This window comes from Molossus molossus, unplaced genomic scaffold, assembly GCF_014108415.1.
Source record: "Molossus molossus isolate mMolMol1 unplaced genomic scaffold, mMolMol1.p scaffold_m16_p_1, whole genome shotgun sequence".
In the NCBI taxonomy this organism is placed as follows: domain Eukaryota; kingdom Metazoa; phylum Chordata; class Mammalia; order Chiroptera; family Molossidae; genus Molossus; species Molossus molossus.
The window spans coordinates 132,111,480-132,134,828 of NW_023425344.1; the positions used below are offsets into that span (position 1 = coordinate 132,111,480).

The following is a 23,349-nucleotide window of genomic DNA, read 5'->3' on the forward strand; positions in this document are numbered from 1 at the left end:
GACTAAAGTGTTGAGGGTTCGATTCCCAGTCAGGGGTATATACCTGGGTTGCAGGTTCAACCCCTGGCCCCAGTTGGGGTCGTGCGAGAGGCAATCAATTGATGTTTCTCTCTCACATTGATGTTTCTCTCTCTCTTTCTCTCCCTCTGACCCTTCCACTATATCTAAAAAATCAATGGAAATATATCCTTTGGTGAGGATTAATGAGAGAGAGAGAGAGAGAGAGAGAGAGAGAAATCATTAAGGAATGTGGTCAACGCCCTTATAACAGAGTTTGCTTTCTCGCCTCTATTCTTCAGCTGATGGTGAGCTTTGTATACCACATAGCTTTAATAAGCACAAGTCTTACTTCTTATGGTCTTATGAACATTTTCCTGGGGTGCACAACTTTATGGAAGAAACCACACTATGTGGCTTCTGCTCATTTTCTCAATGAGTAGTCTGGTTTTTCGGTAAACACATGGTATACCTAAATGCCAAGAGGTGGCTGAAATCCCAAGGTGCCACTTGTTTACCTAAGTGCCATGAGCATAATCAAAGGACAAAGACACATATATAGGACAAGAATATAAACAGACTGCAACTACCTACACAAGTAATGTGTTTTCTTCTCCTCCCTAAAATGTTACATTGTCACCTTAACTTTGTCAGAACCACCATATAACTAACCAAATGACTAAGTGTTCTGGGTTAATCTTTTTCTATTTGCGTAATGTCCCTAAATCCCAATTTAAAGAAAACACAGGTCATCTGGAAATTTTTAAATAATCTTTTAAAATTGTGCACACAGCATAGAAAACTATAAAGCTTTTATTTAATGAACATCAATTTTGTACCTAATATGACCCTGGCTTTGATAGGCACAAGTGAACCCCACATGGGGATAGTTCTGGTAAGTAACTTATTCAGCAAGTTATCAGAATAGATATTTTCTGGCTTTGATATATGATGTCTATTACCAGCTAAAATGCTTCAGATGGCTTCAAAGCCAGGAATATATTTTCTAATACCTTTGAGGAAATAAGATGAAATCAAATTTTTCTTTTTAAAAGTGAGACTAATCATTTACATTTTACAAATGTTAACAATGGCACATTTTACAAAGACATGCTGAATACATTAATACAGGGTGGGAAAAAGATAAGGGAAGCAGATGGAATGCGACAGCCCAAATAAATTGGGTTAGCAAGTTCAATGGGACAAGCAGGGTCTTGATAGAGAATTCCTGGGAGAACAGGACAGAGGTGAGCTAGAAGTCACACTTGCAAACAGCTCTGTGCTTTATCACAGAAAACAGATGTGATGCCAACAACATAACTGATAAAAACTGTCTGGAAAATATTTGAAATATAAATATGTGAAAAACAACATGTGTAAAGAAAAACAGGTAAACCTAGTCACTGAATATATAAAAGCTAATGATGAAAAAATTAGGAAACATTTCCATTGGTTCACATGACTCATTTTCAACCACAATATTGCCTTTCTTTTCAAAGTAAAAGCCTACTTAGAAAGACAACATTTGAATGACTTAACCATAGTTTCTCACACTCCAGGATGACCTTCTCAGTGGATTCAAAGACCCTTAGTTACTGCACCAATTTGCTATCTTCTAGTTCTGTGCCCGACAGCCGGTGGGCATGAGATAGATGCCTTCCCTCCTCCATGAACAAAATCCTGAGTCTGGTCCCCTTGGAAAGCCCCCAGAGACTAGTCAGCTGTACCTCCCTGTGAGGTTGGATGTAGAGGGTGGGAGGCCTCACTAAAGGGGTCCCAGGCCCAGTGACTTCTTCCAGTTGCAGGCCTGCCAGCCGAGCAGATGCTGGCACTGCCACTGCCCTAGAACCCTGGCGTCACACTCTGGACCAGGGTGAGCTGCAGCACTCCCCTGCAGCTGTTCCTTCAGAAGTTTCTCCCTTCCAATGGGTCAGTCAGTCTTACCCAGATGCACGATCTGAGCATAAAGGTAGCACGTGTCACCTAAAGAGGCTCACACTCTTCAAAGGAGAAGCTCTCTTCCTCTGGATGGGCAGAGGTGTTGAGACATCTCTTTAGTGTGACTCATTCACCAGCCCCAGTGTTAGGTGTCTGACATGTTTCTCTGATGGGTCAGCTACCTAATACAGAACTTAATGCTCTTTGTGCTGGAAACCTGCAGCTTGATTTTTCAGCACACCTTGGTATATTCAATAAACTACACTGTGTAAATAACCCTCAAAATAAAACATCACCGGTGTACCATTATGATGTAGGGCCCTCCTAGAGCCTATGGAGAAGATGACCCTCAAGGAGGGTTCATATCAGACCCAGGGCAGGGAGCAGTGGAGACTGCTGGACCTGCAGTTTACTGCAGGTAAAACCCAGGGAAAAGTCAGGGCAAATGCCTTTCCTCCCTCCTTCAAGATGTGAGTCTCCTCATCTGAGTGCTTGGTGGCTGCACCTGCATGTACCACAGGTTACTAATCACCTTCCGACAAATTTCCAAGCTTTAGGGAGAAAGGGCTTAGACAGGTAAGAGTGGAAAGAGAAGATGGTGCCTGTATTCAGACCTGGGCTTGGAGGGACCCAGTGAGCATGCAGCCCACCCTCAGAGCCAGTAACAGCTTGGCACTGATACAAGGCTATGAGGCCACGGGTGCTTCAGGCTTTGCACTGCACCGGTAGAGAGCAGTGTGGCAATGTTGCCAGGAGAGTGTGGGCAACTGCCCTGGGGCTGACCAGACAGTGTGGGTTCAAATGCCAATACACAACTTTCTAACTGCATGTCTTCTGCAACATACTCCACCTCTCTCTGCCTGATTCCTCATTTATATTAAAGGAATAGTAATAATTCCTTCCTTTTGAAGTTTGCTGAGAGGACCAATGAGATAATACATTTAAACTGTTTAACAAATGAGATAATACATTTAAACTGTTATTATCTGACATAATAAACTCTTGTTTTTAGCTCTTTTTACTACCATTAACCCAATTAAAATAAATTCTCAGTGGAGTACATAATTCTGAAACTCTTTTCCTCACAACATCCAAGGAAGAGGGTGAGGGGCACAGAAGAGAGAGAAAGACTGTTTGTCTCAACATAGTGATTATTTTAGATCTGTATTGTCTTTCTCTCAGTTGTAATCTATAGGCCTTCACAATCACAGGAAACAATGATATAGCTGACTGTCATAACAGAGTGTCCCTCTGGTGCTGGCTGGTCTCTAAGGAAGAAGCTACACCCATTTCCATAATGATGATGTAGAACAAACCAATATTTAGTTTACGAAAACAAAGCAGGAAGAACAAGTTACAATTCACTCTCTCACATAAATCCAATATGTAAGGCAGATTATTTCAGTATTTGTCTATTTTCTCTTTAATAAAGATATACTATATTTTTATCAAGTTAAAACAGTGCAGTCCATACACTGTCACTATAGACAATGAAAACAACAACACCCTAGTTTCTCACTTGCCTTTCATGTTACTATCACCACCCCTCATTGTATATATTCATTCATTTATTCAATGAACATTTATGGAGTGTTCTCTGTGCCTCTGTCCCTCTGCTCTTTGGAAGGTAATCTTAGAGCAATGAGGAGCAGGGGAGGCAGCCGCCAGGCGTGTGTAAACCAGAGAGTCTGAGGGGCTGTGAAGAACCAGTCCACACTCTCTCCACAGACAGGAAAGGAAACTGCACCTCAGGGGAGCTAACTAAAGCCCTGAGGTCTCACAGGTGGTACATGTCAGTATTTCAGCTAGACTCTAGTCTAAGCTCTTTGTACTCTATCAAGAACTCAGAGGGATACAGTTGACCCTTGAACAGCACAGACGTTGGGGTGCCAATCCCTGGGCAGTCAAAAATCTGAGTGTAACACTGACGCCCCAGTCATCCCTTGGTATCTGTTGGGAGTTGTTCCCACTCTAGAAGTACTTCCTCATCACTGTTCTTCCAGATGTCTCATGTTCAAAGGGTCCAACCTGCTTCTTGTTAGGAAAAACTGGTGACCATAAAGCAACATGAGAGTCTGTGTGGGAGTGAGGGCTGGGATCCCGGCACTTCTGGAGGGTCACACTGCTTCTGAACAAAAACACAGCACCTCAGAAGAAAGGTTTACATAAAGACAATGGGGAAAATAAGAGCTAATGAGCACGATAACTCAAACAATTCAGACTTTTCTCTGTGAAGAGGTCAAAATAACAACACCTAACACTTAGGATATGAAGCAAGCAGCTAAAAGACAAGTAATGTTTGTGGAAAGTAAGGTTTTGTAAAGAGAAAGAGCTACATAGAAACAGATGTTAAATTTGAAGCATTCCTTTTTTGGAAAGCCATTATAAGCAGGATATGATTTGAGAGAAGCTTAAAAAGCCTCTGAAAAGTAACTGTTTACCATATCCAGTAGCACTATCTAGAATGGATGTTTACTGATGAAATATAAACCTCCCAGGATGAGGCCCCAGGTCACTGCCACATCAGACTCTCCTAGATTGCTCAGTCTCTAATTAGTTACAACTGCTGCCGATGACAAGAGATCTTCACAGGTCATGGTTATGGTTAACTAACAAAAATTTTTACCAGAATTCCTGGGGCTAAAAAGAGAAGAACCTATTATGGTGTGATTTTTTATATGCTTTCTGCTATGTTACTTTATTTTACAGTTTCCTCTACTTATAATATTTCAAAGGAAACATGCGAAGGAAACTGTGAATGTCTGATAACAGTCTTTTACATAGTTTACTGGTAGTTAAATATTATTCAGTTACGGCTACTTACATTTTAAGCAGTAGTTTCTTCCACATAAAGATAACAGCTAGCTTTTCTCCTTTGTCTCCTCTTCTTCCCCTTAATCTGTGTGTGTGTGTATGTGTGTGTGTGTGTGTGCGTGCATATTTGCACACATTGGGAAGCAAACCTTGGAACAAGATAGGATGTGTATAAATAGTTATACTTAGTGCAAACTGATGAACTAAAAGAATACTTCTCCCCGTGGCTGGGTTTGCTCAGTGGTTAGAGCGTCAGCCCGCAGACCAGTGTCCTGGGTTCAGTTCCTGCTAAGGTCATGTACGTCAGTTGCAGTTTGTCCCCAGCCCCAGTTGGGGTCATGTGGGTGGCAGCCAGTTGATGTGTCTCTCTCATATCGATGTTTCTCTCTCTCTCTCTCCCTCCCTTTCTCCCTCCTGCTCTATCTGAAGATAAATGCAAAAATGTCCTGGGATGAGGATTTTAAAAAAAAGAATACTTCTCATTATAATCTTTGAACACAGATGTAAATAGAAGCTTTCAGGAGCATCCTTTTTGTATTGCCAGAAAGAGGACAGAGATGCCACATATAAGATGCACTCAGTAAGTATCTGTTCCTGATTATACAGGAAAAAGTGGGATATGATAAAACTCTAGCTTAAATTATTTGATCTATAGCATGCTGACAGGGTGCTGCTTTACAGACACTCCTGGTTTCCCAGCTATGCCCCGAGGATTACTAGAGTGACATCTGACATGGCCTGTGAGGTTTTTCTATAGCATGTGAGGGACTTCCATGCAAAGCTGCAGCCAGTTTCAGCATCGCAACCTGTTCACTGAGACCACTTCGGAGTGGTTTAGCCTCTAGATGAGCTCTGTAAGTCGATGACACAAAGGGGAAATGCCAAGTCTTTAGAGCTACTAAAGAATAGTCTGTGAAGAGAACAGGTTTCAGGGTGCATAGTCAGCACTCCCACCCAGCCTGGAAACTGCCCTCATCCACCGGCAGGCCACAGCATATATGGGCTGCCCAAAACTATCAACTATCAATTCTTTCTCTCAAGTATCTAACTGAGAGGAACAGGCAGGTCATCAGGGGCTCTGCTGTTAAACCATGATGTAGAAGCAAAAGAACAAAAGTCACCAAGTCACTGATGGTGAGCCCAAGCTCCTGGGAGGAGTAACTGTCCATGAAGGGAAGAGGCTGGTCAGCAGAGGATGGAGCAGAAACACAGGAAGATGCAGAGACCCAAAGAGTCTCCCAGGGGACAGCCTCCAACCCAGAGAAACATCAACTGATGGACCAATGTTGGTACCCAGCTTCCTCATCCCCACATGGAATGAGGCCTATGAGTCTAAGTTTCCTACCTGTGGATGGTCCATGACACTCCCTGTCACATTCTCACAACCACCAGGACCCCCTGTTCACTTCTATGGGCTCAGCTTCCTGCACCCACAGACTTCACAGAGGAGGGAAACTTTACCACCAGGACTAGTCAGCCTGTGGGGAGTTTTCCTGAGTCTCTGTTACTTCCTCATCCCCCAAGAGTTAGTGTGTCTGCATCAAGCCATCAGCACTGCCACCTCAACTGTCCAGCACAGAAAGCCAAGGCCCATCCTTTCGCAATGGAACCTCCCCAAACTAGCCTCACACAGTTCTCTTCCTGGCAAAATCTTTTCCACCTCCCATCTCACATAGCCAATGACCTGAAACACTCAGCACTTACACAACAGCCTTGTCATCAAAGGACTAGGTTTCATCCAACATATTTATTTCTGAAAGATGTTTGCGTGTTTAATAAATGCAAAATTCTTTAACAGGAATTAGAAAAATTAGAGGTGAATGAGAAGTGGTGTCAGCCTTCAGGAAGCCGACAATCCTGGGAACTAGGAGAAATTGTTGGAAGATCACATGGGAGAGAGTTACTTCCATTAGAGGAAGCTGAAGAAGTCAAATTGGTAACGTGGGTTTCCCAGGGAGATGGGGAGGAGCGGGTTCTGGGTGCTTCTGGCAGGGCTTAGAGAGTGGGGAGCACATGATGTCCTGTGTAGCTGACACCCTGGAAGTGGGAGAGGACATAGGAAAGGCAGGCGAGGCTCAGAGACGGAGGCCTGCAGGGACATGAAAGAGCTGGGGGTTGCAGTGCAGGTGGTGGGGCCCAGGAAGGCCCCTGAGCAGGGAGTCACACAATAAGGGTCAGAATCCATCATCTGTGCTTTAAATGCCTGTAAAGTTACCAGCCCTGAGATAGCCAGTGCAACACACTGACTTAGCTTTGGAAAACAATAGCTCTCTAATCATGAGTTTGAATAAACAACTGTAAAATGAGAATGGACTCTTGGCCCTGGCTCCACTGCTTGCACATAAGAGCTTTTCAGCAAGTTCAGTCGGTTCTTCACCTCTCCTCACATCAGAACTGTCATTCTCGTCCCATCTGGGGTGTTTGGTATCACTTAATCTAATGATAATGGAAGCTTGAAGCACAGCCTCTTGAGCAAGTTAGGACACACATATTCTGAATGTCTAGAAATCTTGTCAAGGCTCCATATCTATTTTTTTTTTAAGTTTTACTCAATAAAACTTGCCCTTACATAAACTCTGTTCTAAGCCAATGTTAATTATCAGGGGGAAAGAAATAGATCCTGATCATTCTCACCGAGCCCCAGATTATGGTCAATACTACCTTCATTTATGTAGCCGTGAGCAATGTACACAGAGAAGCAGCATGATGTACATGTATCTAATTTAGGTGTGACAGGATGCAATCCTTACAGAGCTCCAGACAGGAAAGGGACATAGCTGGACTCAGAGCAGTTTCACATCCATGTGAGCAGCTAGGTGGGCAGAGGACAAAGAAGTTCAAAAGGATGGTCCAGCCCTGAGCACCAGTGAAAGGCGCTCAGAAGACTGAGCGCCCCCCCACCCCAAACCGGCCAGGCCTCACACAGGGAGAGCTCAGCCAGGCCCCATGCTGCTGCAGAGTGGCTGCTACTGACCAGGCTGGCAGCCCAGGGCCTGTGGCATGAGCCAAGCTCCCCTCCACTGCTTCCAGTGGCCCTTGTCAAGTCACCAACATTCTCTGGGCTTCACATTCTTTGGCTATAAAATCACAACATTGCCAGCATGCCTGTATCTCCACCATCCTGCCAGAATAAAACAAATCCACTCTGCTTAGCCCCTGTGGTCTTCCAAATGACTGTGACGACCCTCTTCCACAAGAAGTCAGTGGTGCAGAGGACTGGCCTGTGGTGTGGGGTCACTCTCTAGGTAGACCTCTCCCGCCAGAGAAACTGCAGGAAGAAGGGACCCTCGTGACCTTTCCTAGTCACCCTGATGGCTAGGAGTTGCACAATCCATCCTGGGCCTCATCTTCCCTATACAGACCCAGAGGCAGCCCAGCAGGGTCACTGTGGGCCAGGCAAGGCTGCAGGACCATCACTACATTCATCCAGTGACTGACAGCTGGGATCTTCCTGGTACCATTTATTTATCCAGATTAAGAATGTACAGAAGCCAAAGTATTATTGGTTTAATTTTCCCTCTTTCTTATTTTTAATTTTTAAACTGTTAACTATTAGCACCTATTTATTTGTTCTCAAAACACTTTTTTTCTTTTTTTAAACTCATCTTTATAGTTGAATGTATTATAGATGTTTCTCCCTTTTTTCCCCATTGACCCCCTCCTGCCCAATCCCTCCCCCTCCTGCCTTCCCCACACTATTGTCAGTGTCCATTGGTTATGCATATATGCATGGAAGTTCTTTGGTTTATCTCATCCCACCCTCCCTCCCCCTTTCCCTTTGAGGTTCATCTGTCTAACAACCAATTTGTACTTCTTAATTACTTCATCTTTTTTACCCAGCCCCCCAGACTCCACCCATCTGGCAAGCAACAAGAAGTTCTCTATGAGTCTGTTGCTGTTCTGCTTGCTCATTTTGTTTGCAGATTCAGCTGTTGATAGATATGTATTAATTGCCATTTTATTGTTCATATTTTTGTTCTTCTTTGCCTTCAAGAAGACCCTTCAACATTTCATATAATACTGGTTTGGTGGTGATGAATTCCTTTAGCTTTTTCTTGTCTGGGAAACTCTTGATATGGCCATCGATTCTAAATGATAGCTTTACAGCATAGAGTAATCTTGGTTGTAGGTCATTGCTTTTCATCACCTTGAATATCTCTTGCCACTTTTTTCTGGCCTGCACAGTTTCTTTTGAGAAATCAGCTGACAGTCTTGTGGGAGCTCCTTTGTAGGTAACGGGCGGCTTTTCTTTCACTGCTTTGAAGATCCTCTCTTTGTATTTAACCTTTGCCATTTTGATGATGATGTGTCTTGGTGTGGACCTCTTTGGGTTCAACTTTTTGGGATTCTCTGTGCCTCCTGGACTTGTATGTCTGTTTCCTTCACCAAGTTAGGGACGTTTTCTGTCATTTTTTTCAAATACGTTTTCAATTTCTTGCTCTCTCTCTTCTCCTTTTAGGCACCCCTCTGATGCAAATGTTGGCATGCTTGAAGTTGTCCCAGAAGCTTACACTATCCTCAGCTTTTTGTATTCTTTTTTTCTTTTTGTTGTTCTGATTGGGTGTTTTCTGCTTCCTTGTATTCGAAATCAATGGTTTGCTTCTTGGCTTTACCTACTCTACTATTGATTCCCTGTAAATTAGTCTTTATTTCAGTTAGTGTACCCTTAATTTCTGACTGGCCCTTTTTTATGTTGTTGATGTTCTCACTATGTTCCTCGGAGGTCTCCTTAAGTTCCTTGAAGGTCTCACTAAGTCCCTTGGATGTCTCACCAAGTTCCCTGAGCAACCTTATAACCTGTGTTCTGAACTCTGCATCTGTTAGATTGCTTATCTCCATTTTGTTTAATTCTTTTCCTGGAGTTTTGTTCTTTTCTTTCATTTGGGACATGTTTCTGTGTCTCCTTATTTTGGCTGCTTCCCTGTGATTGTTTCTATGTATTAGGCAGAATAGCTATGCCTCCTAGGCTTCACAGGGTGGCCTACTATTGTAGGTATCCTGTAGGATCCAGTGGCACAGTCTCCCTGATCACCCCAGCTGGGCCCCCGCGGTGCACCCCTAGTGTGGACTGTATACCGTTCTGTTATAATCGAGTCTTGATTGCTGTTGGCACATCAATGGGAGGGATTTACTCAGGCTGATCAGCTGCAAAGACTGGCTGTACCCACTAGCAACTGGCCTCTGACTATCTTGGAGGATCAGCTGTGCAGGGCCCCACTGCACAGAGCAAGACTTACTTCAGCAGGGCTCTGGTACCCACTGAGTCCACTCATTGAGTGTGTCGCCTGTGGAAGTGGTCGGGTGGTGGTGTTTAGATGTGGTCTGAAGCTGTCCACCAGGTGTGCTGACTCTGGGGCAAGGTCAGCCACTGCCTGTGCTCTATCCAGGACCGCCCAGCATAAGCTACAAAGTGATCTGCAGATGGCTGCTTCTTGCTCTGGGCTTGGAGGTGTCCAGGAAAAGCCAAGTTGTGAACCAAGGCTGGCTGCTTCTAGTGCCAGGCCTGAGGCCACTTAACGAGAGGTATGGGCTCACTGAGACCAGATGCTGCTTGTTTGAAAGATTTTAGGAAACTCTGAAGCAGGATCAAAGACAGGCCAATCCTATGGTAACAGCTTGGGTGGGCCCGAAAGTTGGGTGGGGCGGGGCCAACAGTGTGAGGCAGGTTGCTGGAGTCCGAGATATAGGGGCAGTCTGTCTGCCTTGTGGGGGTAGGGTTCACCAAAGGAACAAAAGCCTCCACCAGCAGAGGTTCAGGAGAAAGCTGCCCCTCTAGCCTCGTCCGGAGGCCAAACAACTCAGGTCTTTCCTGTTCTCTGGTTCCCCTCAAGCTGCCTCCCCTTGGAGCTCAGAGGGAGAGAGTCTGAGTAAGTCCTTGCAGGGCCCTTTAAGAGGAACTGCCTGGGGCTCCCACAGCTGCAGCCTCCCTTTACCTCAGTTCCTGCTGGATTTTACAGCCAGAAGTTATGGGGACTTCTCTTTCTGGCACTGGGACCTTGAGCTGGGCAACTGATGTAGGACGAGGACCCCTCACTCCTCGGGGAGGACCTTTCCAGCCGAGGTCTCTCCTGATTTTTATCCACCACACATGGGTGTGGGACCAGCAAGCCTCCGCCCCTCCTACCAGTCTCAATGTGGCGGCTTCTTTAATTTTATAGTTGTAGGACTTCCATTCAGCTCAATTTCAGGTGGTTCTGAATGATGGCTGTATTGTAGTTTTGTTGTAATTGTGATGTGGTTGTGGGAGGAGGCGATACTGCATTTACCTACGCCACCATCTTGACCAGAAGTGCACTTTTTATCTGATGAGAAAAAAATAATCCTCCTCCTGTCCATCTTTCTGTTCACCTACTGTTTTCAGTTCTCTGTTAACTATTTAAAAACAAACATACAAACAAAAAACATGATTTCATTACAACCCAATTCAGCTAGTCTCTGAGGCCTTGGGCACTGGCATAGATTTCTGCAAGTATGTACTATGCATTTTCCCTTTCAACCTTACCAGGCAACCTTCAATCTCAATGCTATTATACACCTCTCCAGTTAATCAACCAATTGTAGAATTGGGGGAAGAAGCCAGATCTGTCACGATCTCTGTCATCTGTGTGAAGACATCCAGAGTTACACAGAGCTACTCATCTGGGCACCTTGCTCATGACAGAAGGAAAGACTTCTGCCAGACCTGGTAATACCCACACACCTAGAGGCCAGATTGGTAGGCCCTGTGGTCCTCAGGAACCTGCTGTCACATAGGGGCTAGAAAGTCCCGAGCAAGCTGCCCACACAGAATTCTAAAGGGGATTTTATCACCTCCTACTCAGGGATCCAACTCTCATCTCTGATGCAGATCAGCCTACATATTCCATGGCCACTGTCAGTACCTCCTTAGAAACTGAGCCTTCTGCTTCTCCATAACTACTGCAATGGTGGGAAGAATGAACTGAATCCATGAGCATGCAAGAAACACCCTGGACTCCCAGCACTATAACAAGCTCTTAAGACCCTGAAATACAAGGTGGAAAGTACAGATACACAAATTTGTGTCGTAGTAACTAAGCTGGCCTAATTCTCAGCCAACTCATCCATAAGCACCACTTCTAAAGTCCATGGAGGGTGTTTTTTTAGGGAACATGGCTCAAAAAAGACTTATGCTCAAGACAGCCATAGATGCAAGTGTGATCTGTGAAAGGCAAGGTTATATGAAAGCAGCTTCAAGTTATTTTCCATCCTGGGTCCCCCCTTCAACCTGGTTCCATCAAGAGTGATAACTCTTCCCCCCGACCAGAGAAATGGTCTGATTTGTCTACACAAACTTAATTTTACTACACTGGGCATGAAGAGGGGTGAGCATCTTCGTTTTTACTTAATAACCAAGGTGTTAGATGCTCTAAGTGATAAGAACAAAATCCTTCCCATTTTTTGCCTAAAAGCTATCAACTTCTAACTATTAAAGGTTAGTTCAGCCCCTTTAGACTTAATTCACTCCCTTTTCTGTGTGTCTGTTTGTTTCTCTTAAAGACAGGTCCATTTCTTGCCAGTTACACAGTTTTATAGGATGCTCAATATAGGCAGGGCTCTCCTCCCTGGTCTGAGCCTGGTCCCTGGTCCCAACACAGCATTAAAGACAGTTTAATGAAGTGATGACAAAGGTTTTCTCTAGGTCAAAACAGCTTGGATGAGATTGCAGGGTTCCTCTCCCATGCTGGCTCTGTGGCAAGCTGCCGAAATTCCCTCTTTTTTAACCCTCCTGTTCCCCCAGCCAACCCGGCTGTTTCTGTTGTTGTAAGCAAACACCCACAGATGCAGCTGTATTCAGATGGGGACCCACACTGGGGCCAGTGTGTGTGCAGAGGAGACATGGGTCTCGAGCCAGTGGAATTATACGGGTACACAAGAAGAAGGGTGTTCTTTACAAGCGGAGGGGAACACAAACCTCTTTCAACTCTGTAGTACTAAATATTGAAACATATTAGTAAGAAAGCCAAATGTACTAGGAATGTGAGCCTGACATAAACTAGCCTTTACAGAGTTTTTAAATGATTCCTAGCTGAGGCAACATCAAAAGATTACAAGGGAACAAAGAAGCTGAGTACTGAAATGCAGTGTTTAGTAGGACAGAATTCGTTTCCTCACCAGTGTTTATTGAAGGCCTACTATGGCCCGGCCCTGTGCTAAGTGCTGCTGGAATATCCCAATACCCCAATGAATAGCAATATTCCTGTCCCCCACCCTGCCCCCTGGCTCCAGTCAATTACAAGGAGTGGGAGGATTTCATTACATACCCACTGCCAAACCCCAAGTCAGAAGAAAATGGTGGGTGCACACTTACCCCTCCTCAGACATCCTGGCAGCAGAGGCACTCTGGGGCTCTCCGTGGGCTCTCAGCACATGGCGGTCCTTTTCAGAATCACACACATGTCCTGTCCCCAGGGGCGCCTTACTGTGTGGAAAGGCAGCAGGGCCATCCTCACACCCGTTCAGCAGGCCATGGCCCACTCCCGCTCTTGCCTTCGCTGGCTGGCGCCCCTCATAGTGACCCCCGTGCGGTGCTGGAAGATCTCTTGACAGCTTGTATCCATGAGAAATCAGGAGGTCTTCTACACTGTACATAATGCACCAGCCTCATCCAAGCTCAGCTGCTGGGATGGTTGTCGTGGCAGGACCCACACTGAAGGGACAACAGAAAGTGTTTGTGAGGACTCACCAATTCTCCCTGCAGCCACGTCTGACACCACCTCCTCCCTTCACCCTGACTAGACGAGACCCTGGTTGCGAACACAGCACAGTGCCTGCACAGAGAGCGAAGAGGTGGGGATTACTGCCTGAAGTGACTCTCCATCTTATTTGAGTGGACAGCGTGGATGCAGCAGGGGCTCTGCAGGATGTGGCAGTTATTCGGGGGACCCCACCCTTGAATGGCTGCCTCTTGTAGAAGAGTCTGGAATGGTGGTTAAGCAATGACATGATTAACAGTGTTCACCATCCCTTGCCCTAGTTACCTGAAAACAACAGGCATAAGTAAAAAGGATAAAATAAATACAGACTTAGAAGCTGCCAATTACTACTTGGTATTTCTAAAAAGAGAAACTACTAGTGCCCAGCTTAATCTCATTATACTTCCCTGCTTTCATCTTGTAGACATACATTTTACTCTAAAAGGGCAGAACGCGATCTTTAATCAACACAGAGCCATGACATACTTGAGCATGATACACTGAGCAAGGACAGATACCCCGGAGAGGTCAACCAGCTGTTGAAAACAGATCTTAAATTTTTAGGTTCATAATGAGAAAACATGTGACACACTGATCAAGCATACATGCCCAATCCACTGCACCACCCTGAACTTCTCCTTTCCACATGAAACTTTTAAGGATCAAATTTGTCCTCCGTAAATTTCGGGGAAACATTCTGCATCGCTGCACCAACGGTGTCTGCATCTGAGTCTTGTCATGGTATGTGAATTCACCGGCAGCTACTTCCCCAAGAAAACTGTCCTCAGGTCACAGTACAAAATACAAAACAAAACAAAAAACAAAAATAAAGGATGGACAAGAACCTGACTGAGAGCATGTGTGTGAAAGCAGGTGGTGCTGCCACACTTACTTTTACATAAGAGAATCTCTTTCCTACATCTTCTCATAGTTAATAGGGTGGAAGGCAGTTTGGTCAGATGGGTTTGGCTCCCCAGAGGTTGTGACGCTGGCCTGGGCAAGAAGCACACCAAGGCCAGGTCTGTAAAAGCTGGCCAGCTCCAGCCCCGTTTTGTGGGTGGACAGAAATAGCCCTGCGGCAGCCCCCCAAACAATGGCCAGGAAATGCCTGTTGCCCGTGTGCAGGTGAAAGGAGACACATGTGCTTCCTGTCAGTGGGAATTCTTACTGAGGCCCATGATTCTTCTGACTGTGCATGTCCTTCCTCCTCACCACATGCTGGATTCCAGCAGCAACAAAGGCTGGGTTATCAGCATGGAGAGTATCAGACTTTGGAAGGCTATAATTTTCCAGTAGGTTCCTACATGTTATGTGAGGCTGACTAGCTCTGGCAGTTGCTACACTACTAGAAAATCTCCATAGCAATTCTGCCATCCCTGACACTACTGCTGTGTGTCTTTAAGAGAGTTGTACAATTTAGGCCATTCACTTAGACAGAAATGGAAGGACCAGAGAGGCAATCATTTGTTCTTTGATTCAATTGAGCATGTCACTGGACAAGAGACTGCAGAGGAAAGAGATTCCATTACAGATACAGGGTTATGGGGGCATATAGGCAAGGTTACAAAGGCAAGATCTTTGTTTTGTTTGATGCTATTCCCTCAGAAGCTGACACATAGTATGCTCTCAATAAAAAACTACTGAGTGAATTTACAAATGAGAGAAAGGGACATTTGAGCTAGGTTTTGAAGAATGATTAGGAGTTCACTAAATGAACTCCATGAGCACGTGTATGAGAGGGGGAACTGACATTTAAACTAGATTTGGAATATAACTATTTCAGCAGTAAAGAAATAACATAAAAGAATCCTAATGGCCTAGACCAAGGTCCCCAGACTCAGTGGCTCAATGTCACAATCCAATCAGCACCACAGTTAAAGTAGAATTGAGATCTTGTAACACTCAATTTCTCTCTTCCTATGTCAGGCTCTTAAAAATCACAGTGTACTGCACTCCAACTAGCCATCCCATTAACTGAGGGACAGGCCAGTGTCTACCACATAGCTGGTTGTACTATAGTCCATTGTTGGAGTGGTAAGAAATAAGCCTCAAACATGTATGTGGCTTATTTTCCTTCTGGCGTTAGGTAAATTGGGCCATTATGGCTATGTCTGCAAGGTAATTATATTTAGCAAATCCTTAAATGTCAAGACAACCCAGGCCAAGCCATAAATATCTTTCAAAAAAGATTCAAACCCCTATGAGCCATTACTTGACCTATCAGTCTAAGGTCAAAGGTATATGGATTACTGGAAACTCCTAACTTTCTCATCTCACAGAAGCCAGAGCTTGTGGGGAGCAGGGGTATGCTGGCTTCAGCACACAGGACTTGGAGGCAGTGAGAGATGAGAAAAGAGGGGGGGATGGCCCACAGGCCCCATAACCCAAATAAGTGCTCGCAGCCACCATCCAAACCTTTGCCTCACACTCTTCACCTTCTCAATCCCAACCAGAACCCAGGCTTCTACCTCATCTCCATACCTACACTAAACATCACCTCTCCCTTATACAGACTGCTGAACAGTCAGTTTCTCTAATCCCTGCCATATTCAGCTTACTTTCTTCAGCATTTATGATTAAATGAGCCACCTCACTAACACGTTAATTACAGTGGCCACCAGGAAGGGACATTTAGGGGCTGAGAAGCCAGGCATCCAATGAGTTGCTGGACTAAAAGCTGGCCCTTCAAAAGTTTCTTTCCAATCCTGAGATACCAGCACTCTCCAACAACAGCATTTAATTTGATCACCCACCCACCACCTCAAAGGGTTGCTGGAAAGACACACACTAACAATGATAAATGTCAGTTATTGTAACAGCAGGTTTCACAACTTGGCAGATAAGTGTACAGCTCAAATAGCACTACTTTAGGTGTGCTCCTTTTAATCCCAGCATTTGTGCTGATACCAGCCCCAGCTCTGATCCCTCAGCGGGTAATTAACCACACCAAACCTCAGTTTTCTGGTCTGAAAAATGGCGATTCCACTATCTTCCTGTATCACCAGATTATTTGGGGGACCAAATAAGAATATGAAAGTGGAAATCACCACACAAATATAAGATTATGGATTCATTATATTACAATGGCTCTAGTTTGTCTCTAAAGGCTTAGTTGCCTTATGAAAAAATTTTACATTAGCTATTGATTGTCATCATGTAGTCTGGACCATCTCCTAATTCTTTTGGTATCATTTGGATGTCACTCTTGATTTGCAAAGTCATGACTGCTTTATAGCACTCACATCCTTTGTCTTTTGTGAACAGACTTCAATTTCCATCCAAGTCACTTAGAACAGTAAAAGTCATTCTCTATAGCCCAAACATTAACACTCAATTCCTGAGTGCCTATAATGCACCAAGCCCTAAACTGTAACAATTAATAAAACATGTTCTTTGCTCTTGAGAATCTTACTGTCTTGCTATAGAGACCTTTGGAAAACAGGCAACCAAAACATGGACATGTATGTATCAGTGACAGAAGCAAGCCACCTCTCCACAGTGTCACAGCACTGTGACAAAGATAAGAATAGGATAATGTAGATGGAACCCTTACCTCGTCTCAAAGGGTCAGGAAGGCTTCTGGAAGATTGCTTCTAGGCCAAGAAATCCTCTGCCTCAGGGTAGGTCTGCACAGTAAGACCACCTGTAAGGATGATTTTCTTTTTTTTTTTTATCCTCACTTGAGGACATCCTTTCATTTTTTGTTCAGATAAAGGTGGAGGGAGAGAGAGGAAGAGAGAGAGAGAGAGAAACATCGACGTGAAAGGGACACATCGAGTGGCCGCCACCCACACGACCCAACCAGGGCCGGGGACAAACTGCAACCGAGGCACATGCCCCCAGCGGGAACCGAACCCGGTCTCTCTGGACCGCAGGCTGAGGCTCCAACCACTGAGCCAAACCAGCCAGGGCAGGATGATTTTCTAGCCAGTTCATTTAACACATTTTTTTCCTTTGCTACTTTGTTTGTTGCCTTGTACCAAATACTCACTGTGGGGCATCTAGCGGGGTGGTCAGGGCAGTGAAAGTACCTAGATACAGTCTCAGGTAAGGAAGGGACTTCTAGCCTTTGCTGGGCCAGGGCACACTGACAAGGGACAATGAGCACACTGAAAACAGCATTTTCATGCTGTGAATATCTAGTACCATCAGTGCAGGGGAAACATTTCACATAAGAACAAACACAAAGACACCACTGCCGCTAAAGGTGGGGAGCTCCTAAATGGAAGGTAAGCAGAGGTTGAGGTAACTGATTTGGAACCCTTTTTCTTTTAAGAGCCACCCACTGAAAGAACGCGCGTGCACATCGATCACAACTTTAAAGGAAAAATGGGTGCTCTCACATCCTGACACATGCTGCAACATTTTTTATTCTGTTATACTTTTTTAAAATGATGGTCACCACCCATGAAATTCCATGGTGCCCTGCCCTAGTCAGTCACAACCTACAGTGTGAAAGCATTATTATAAAAATCATTCCTGTGCTGGTCAGAATGCTGGACTAGATGACCTCTGAAACTCCAGCAAGTTCAAAGACCCTCTCAATCTGTGAGAAATTCCTTGATCTAAGTTCACTGCTCTGTCCTCAACAGCAAATACAGCTGTTCTATCTTATCAGAAGTGTTCTTTCCTGAAAAAACATAGGTACTAAGGGAAGCTCCTTTCCTATTCTTAAGAACAGAAAATGAAAAAGAAATGAATCTCCTTAAGGGGAGGTACTGTCCTCTGCTTCCCTCCTTACTCTACCTGCCAGGGGCTTGGCAAGGAGGCCTGGGAACACCGCGACACTGGCAGACAGAGAGACCAGCCCTGCGGGAGCAGAGGGAAGCCTTGGGTCCCTGAAAACAAGTGGACGTGCGGTGCTGCCACCTTGATTCTCCTCTCTTCGGTTTGAGAAAGTCAAGACACAGCTTTTTTTTCTTTTGATTTCACTTTTGTTCTCTTCATGCTTTCCTACTATTCTCTGGCCTCTATATTCCCAAAGTAAGTCCATCATTTCAAAGACAAAACTTATAAAGCGGTTACTCTAGCACCACAAGGAAAGCTAGCAGCCTAGTCAAAGGGACACTTATGCTAATGGATCTAGTTCTCCAAATAGTGTATGAATAGTGTATGCCCAGCTGTTTCTTCTCATCTCAGCAAAAGGTGATTGCAGACTTTCTCCTACACCAATGATTTTCAACCTTTTTCATCTCATGCCACACATAATTTAATTACTAAAATTCTGCGGCACACCAAAAACAAAATTGTATTTTTCGCCGATCTGAAAAATAAAGTAGGTACAATTTTGATTCATTCACACAAGACAGCTATTGTTGACTTGGCTGTTGTCTGTTTTTATTTGACAATCTAAGGGAAAAGAGGTCAGTAACCCTGACTAAATAGGCAGGCATTGCATGTTTGACAAATGCTTGCAGCACACTGGTGTGCTTAGCAGGGCACAGGGTTGAAAACTGCTGTCCCACACAAGTGTAGCGAGGGTGGCTGAGCACAGTAAGAAGAACAAGCATGAGCTTTGATGTCAGAAGGACCTAGATTTGCAACCTAGCTTTCACTTCATAAGTGGCCTTTATCAAGCTACTTAACTTCCAAGCCTCAGTTTTCTCATATATAAAATAGATGGGTCTGCCACTTATTCCAAGGAAAAGTATGGACTCCTAGGAGCTTTAAGATATTAGGACAGTAATTTCTAATGGATTTTGTGGTATTGTTCGATTTAACTAGAAATCAATCAGAGTGAGTCACAGCCATGCACTGAGAGAATGTCTTGCCTGGTTGTACAACTTGGGTTGAGCAAAACAAACCATTTGATTAAACAAACTTTTTGGGACCGTACAGTTGACCCTTGAACAACATGGGTTTGAACTGAGCAGGGCCACTTATATGTGACTTTTTTTCAATAAATACTGTAAATATATTTTCTCTTCCTTATGACTCTCTTATAACATTTTCTCTTCCTTATAACATTTTCTTTTCTCTATACTACTTCATTGTAAGAATACAGTATATAATATATATAACATACCAATGTGTTAATCAATTGTTTATGTTATCAGTAAAGCTTCCAGTCAACAGTGGTCTATTAAAGTCTTTAGGGAATCAAAGTTATAACTGGATTTTCAACTGTATGGAGGGATAAGCACCCCTAAACTCCACATAGTTTCAAGAATCAACTGTATATAGAAAGAAGAAAAACTAGATTTTTTTAAAAAGTTCTCTTTTTATGGAAGAAAGATTATGTGCTGAGTGTACAACACACACACACAAGGATAAGATAAATACAAACATGTGTTTTTCTATTCTGTTATTGAGATGCTACTTACAAGCTTGGAAACTTAAAACATAATTGAAGAAGCAAAAAATAAGTAACCCTGAGCTGAGTGGGAAGACAGGGTATAACCCACAATTCTCTTCTTCACCTCTATGAGGCTGTTTTAAATTAAATTAAATTCATGAGATGACACCCAAAGAGAAATGCTTATTGCATGCAGTCTCTAATTTAGGTGGTTTGAAAGGGATTAGGTGGAGGATTAATAGTGCTGAACAGCCAAGTTTGCCTATGGTAGGTTTTCTGATTGATTCAAACACAGAAGGTTTACATTCTATTACATTTGCACGCACCCCCCCACCAGTGATAGGTGGTAAAATATCAAAATACTCTCTAGAGATGCATAACAAATTCATCAAAAGTATCTTCCAATTCATGATTAATTTATTCTTCCTTGCCCCCAATAAATTTTCTATATGCAAAGCAGAAGGAAGAGACTGCTCTATAAGCTCAAAATAGCAGCATACATGAAAGATAATAATATCAACCATCCACTGAGCATCTGCAATATGCCAGATACTCTTAATTGCTTGGCACACTTTATTTCATTTTATACTCCAGCACACTTCCAGATGTACATGATTGTCCCCATTTCACAGACAAGAAAACTGGGGTTGATTGAATCCAGTTTTACACAGCTTGTAAGTATAGATACAAGGTCAAACCAAGGTCAGCTAGCTTCAAAACCCATGCTACTATTTTAGGCTCACCCACCTATATAGCAACAAAAGTTTCCTAATTTACCAAATAATGCATAAACAAGAAAAAATATAAAAGACAGAATACACGGTAATATTAAACTGAAGAACTGCACAGGGTTGATGCCTCATTTGACTGTAATATCTTGATGGAAAAACTAGTATTAATTTCTGAGCACACAGTAATATAATTTATTTGCAAATCCACCATGTAATTGCTTTTGGACCTTCAGCAGACCTCTTCTATCATTTAAGATTTCTGGCTCCTCATCAGTAACCCAGAGCTATCATAGAACCTGTTGTGTGAATCTGAAAAGCAGACAAACCATATCTCTGCTAAATGGAAAAGGAGTAACTTTCAGAAAAAAACATTCTAAAAGAAAAATCTTTATAGAAATAGCCACTCTTATCTGCATCATTAATAGAATTTAGGCTTTGAGTAGCAATGAAAAACCATGAAAGTGGACTGTAGTGGCCAGACTAAGGACATATGTGTGGACAAGTAGTTACAAATCCCTTCTATTGTAACATGCAAGGGTGGTAGCAGAGGGAGGGAGGGAGGGAGGGAGGAAGAGAGAAGAAGAAGAAGAAGAAGAAGAAGAAGAAGAAGAAGAAGAAGAAGAAGAAGAGCGGAAGGGAAGGAGGAAGGGAGGAAAGAAAGAAGAAAGAAGAAGAGCAATTTTCAAGGGAATAAGTAAAATGAATTTGAGTCTTGGTGACTAAGATAATGGTCTTTTCATTTAAGAGAAATACAGAGTCAGAAGTAAATATTGTTAGGAGAAGATGACAAGTAATTTGACTTTGATTGAACCAACCAATTCCCACAAAATTTTATTTCCAAAAATTATTTTCAAATGGATTATATCAGATTATGTGTCCCTTCCAAAAACATGAGACCACTTAATCTTATTGTGCTAGATTTCTAAGTTCTTTAAATATTAGCTATATTGTTTATATTCATATGAAAGGGATGATAAAGTTAGGAAAGTGTTGTTAACAATCCATCAGTATTTAAGCATAGAGTTCAGCTGTCCACCCCTCACTATAGGGATACATTTCAATTTCTCTAAGTTACTCAGTACATATCTGTTGTGTTGAATTGACCTTGAGACGCTACACAAGAAAAAAAGGAAGAACCTGTTTGAGCTTCAGTCTTCCCCTGAAAAAGTGAAATAAGGATGAATGAGAGATTCTTTGGGGTCCTTCTTGCTCTAGAAATCTGCCCCCTTCTAGCCTGTTCTCCCTTATGATTAACAGCATGCATTTCTATGTCAGCTGGCCCCACTAAAAAGAATACAGCTTGTGGCCATGACACAAACAAAGCTAAATAGGTCATATGAAGATAGAACCTCTGACCTTGGCCTCATTAGCCCCCATACAGAGGCCAACCAACAGAACAGAGCTAAATGGTCACACACTGAGACGAGGAAGAGATGGATATTGAGGAACTGAGTGGGGGGATAGGACAGGGAGTACTCCATCTAGCAATTCTCCATCCCAGAAGTCCCAGAGTGCAGGTGTTGCACACTTATTCTTGTTCCACATTGGATGTGCCAGGCATAAAACACATAAGATCCATCGACACCCTTCCTTGTGGATGTCATAGTCTAGGTGGTGGTGTTTCAATTATGGGAATTCTCATTATTAGAGGCTGAGACTCGAAAATGGTACCAAATCCTCCTCCCTTTTCATTTACAAAAATTAAAATATTTTTATTCTCATTCTATAGTTATAAGGCTCCCCAAGACAGTGAAATATGTAACAAAATATGAATAAGCTCATTAAATCAAGCAGAATTTGTCTTCCTTTTAAAAATTTGCCTCGGACATGAACTGAAAATTAATATAGAGACAAAAACCCCATTAAAAATATGAAACAGCCCTGGCCAGTTTGGCTCAGCGGTTAGAGCGTCGGCCTGCGGTCTGGAGAGACCCGGGTTCGGTTCCCGCTAAGGGCACGTACCTCGGTTGCAGTTTGTCCCCGGCCCTGGTTGGTCGTGCGGGTGGCAGCCACTCGATGTGTCCCTTCACGTTGATGTTTCTCTCTCTCTCTTCCTTCCTCTCTCTCCCTCCCACTCTATCTGTACAAAAAATGGAAAAATGTCCTCGGGTGAGGATAAAAAAAAAAAAAAAAAAAAATATGAAACAAATGTTCACCCTCACCTACAATCAATACAAATTAAACCAAAATGCCATTATTCACTTATCAAATTATAATATTTAAAAAAAAACAATGTTTGTTGTTGGTGAGGGTGTGGTGAGATAAGAAGGTTCTCCTATTTGAGTGTATGAATGTGGGGAGCGGGTCATGTGTAAATGGGAATTTCCTTTCTTAAAAGTGATTACTATGTCATAAAATCTTTAAAAATTTGAAACACTATGAAATAATGTCATTACTTAGGATTCATCTTAATGAAATAATCAAAGATATACACAAAGCTTTATATAAGGATATTCATCCAAGTGTTATGATAATAAAATATTAGACTATAAATGTCTATTTAAGGGATGGTTAAAAATTCTGGCACATCCACATGATAGACTATAATATGTATACACATATATAAAATTATATTTTCAGATATATAATGGCACAGGAAAATGCTCATGGTACCAAGTTAAATAATAAAGACAGGATACAAACCTCTAGATTCAGTGTAACACAAATTTCATTCATATACATATGCAAAGGGGTGGGGGAAATACTGAAAGGAAAAAGACCCAAAATACTAACAGTATTATTGATTCTGGGTTTTTTTTTTACTGTCCTTGCTTATATTTTACTGTATTTTATGAGGTTTATTATTTTTTTAATAAGATTTTGTCATGAAATGAACCTTATGAAGTACCATTTTACAGGT

General features: G+C 43.0%; 1 protein-coding gene across 2 annotated transcripts in view; it reads right to left on the reverse strand.

Annotated features, from left to right (window-relative positions):
* JCAD (junctional cadherin 5 associated) overlaps positions 1–23,349 on the reverse strand; it is a 50,683-nt gene that overhangs the window by 22,080 nt on the left and 5,254 nt on the right. The window contains exons 2-3 of one of the 2 annotated variants that reach the window (XM_036243196.1): positions 17,017–17,106; positions 13,079–13,417 (exon numbers count right to left, since the gene is read on the reverse strand). In XM_036243196.1, coding sequence (XP_036099089.1) covers positions 13,079–13,359 — 281 coding nt within the window. In that variant the 5' untranslated portion in view covers positions 13,360–13,417; positions 17,017–17,106. The remainder of the gene's footprint in view (positions 1–13,078; positions 13,418–17,016; positions 17,107–23,349) is intronic. The other variant, XM_036243186.1, reaches the window with a different exon arrangement.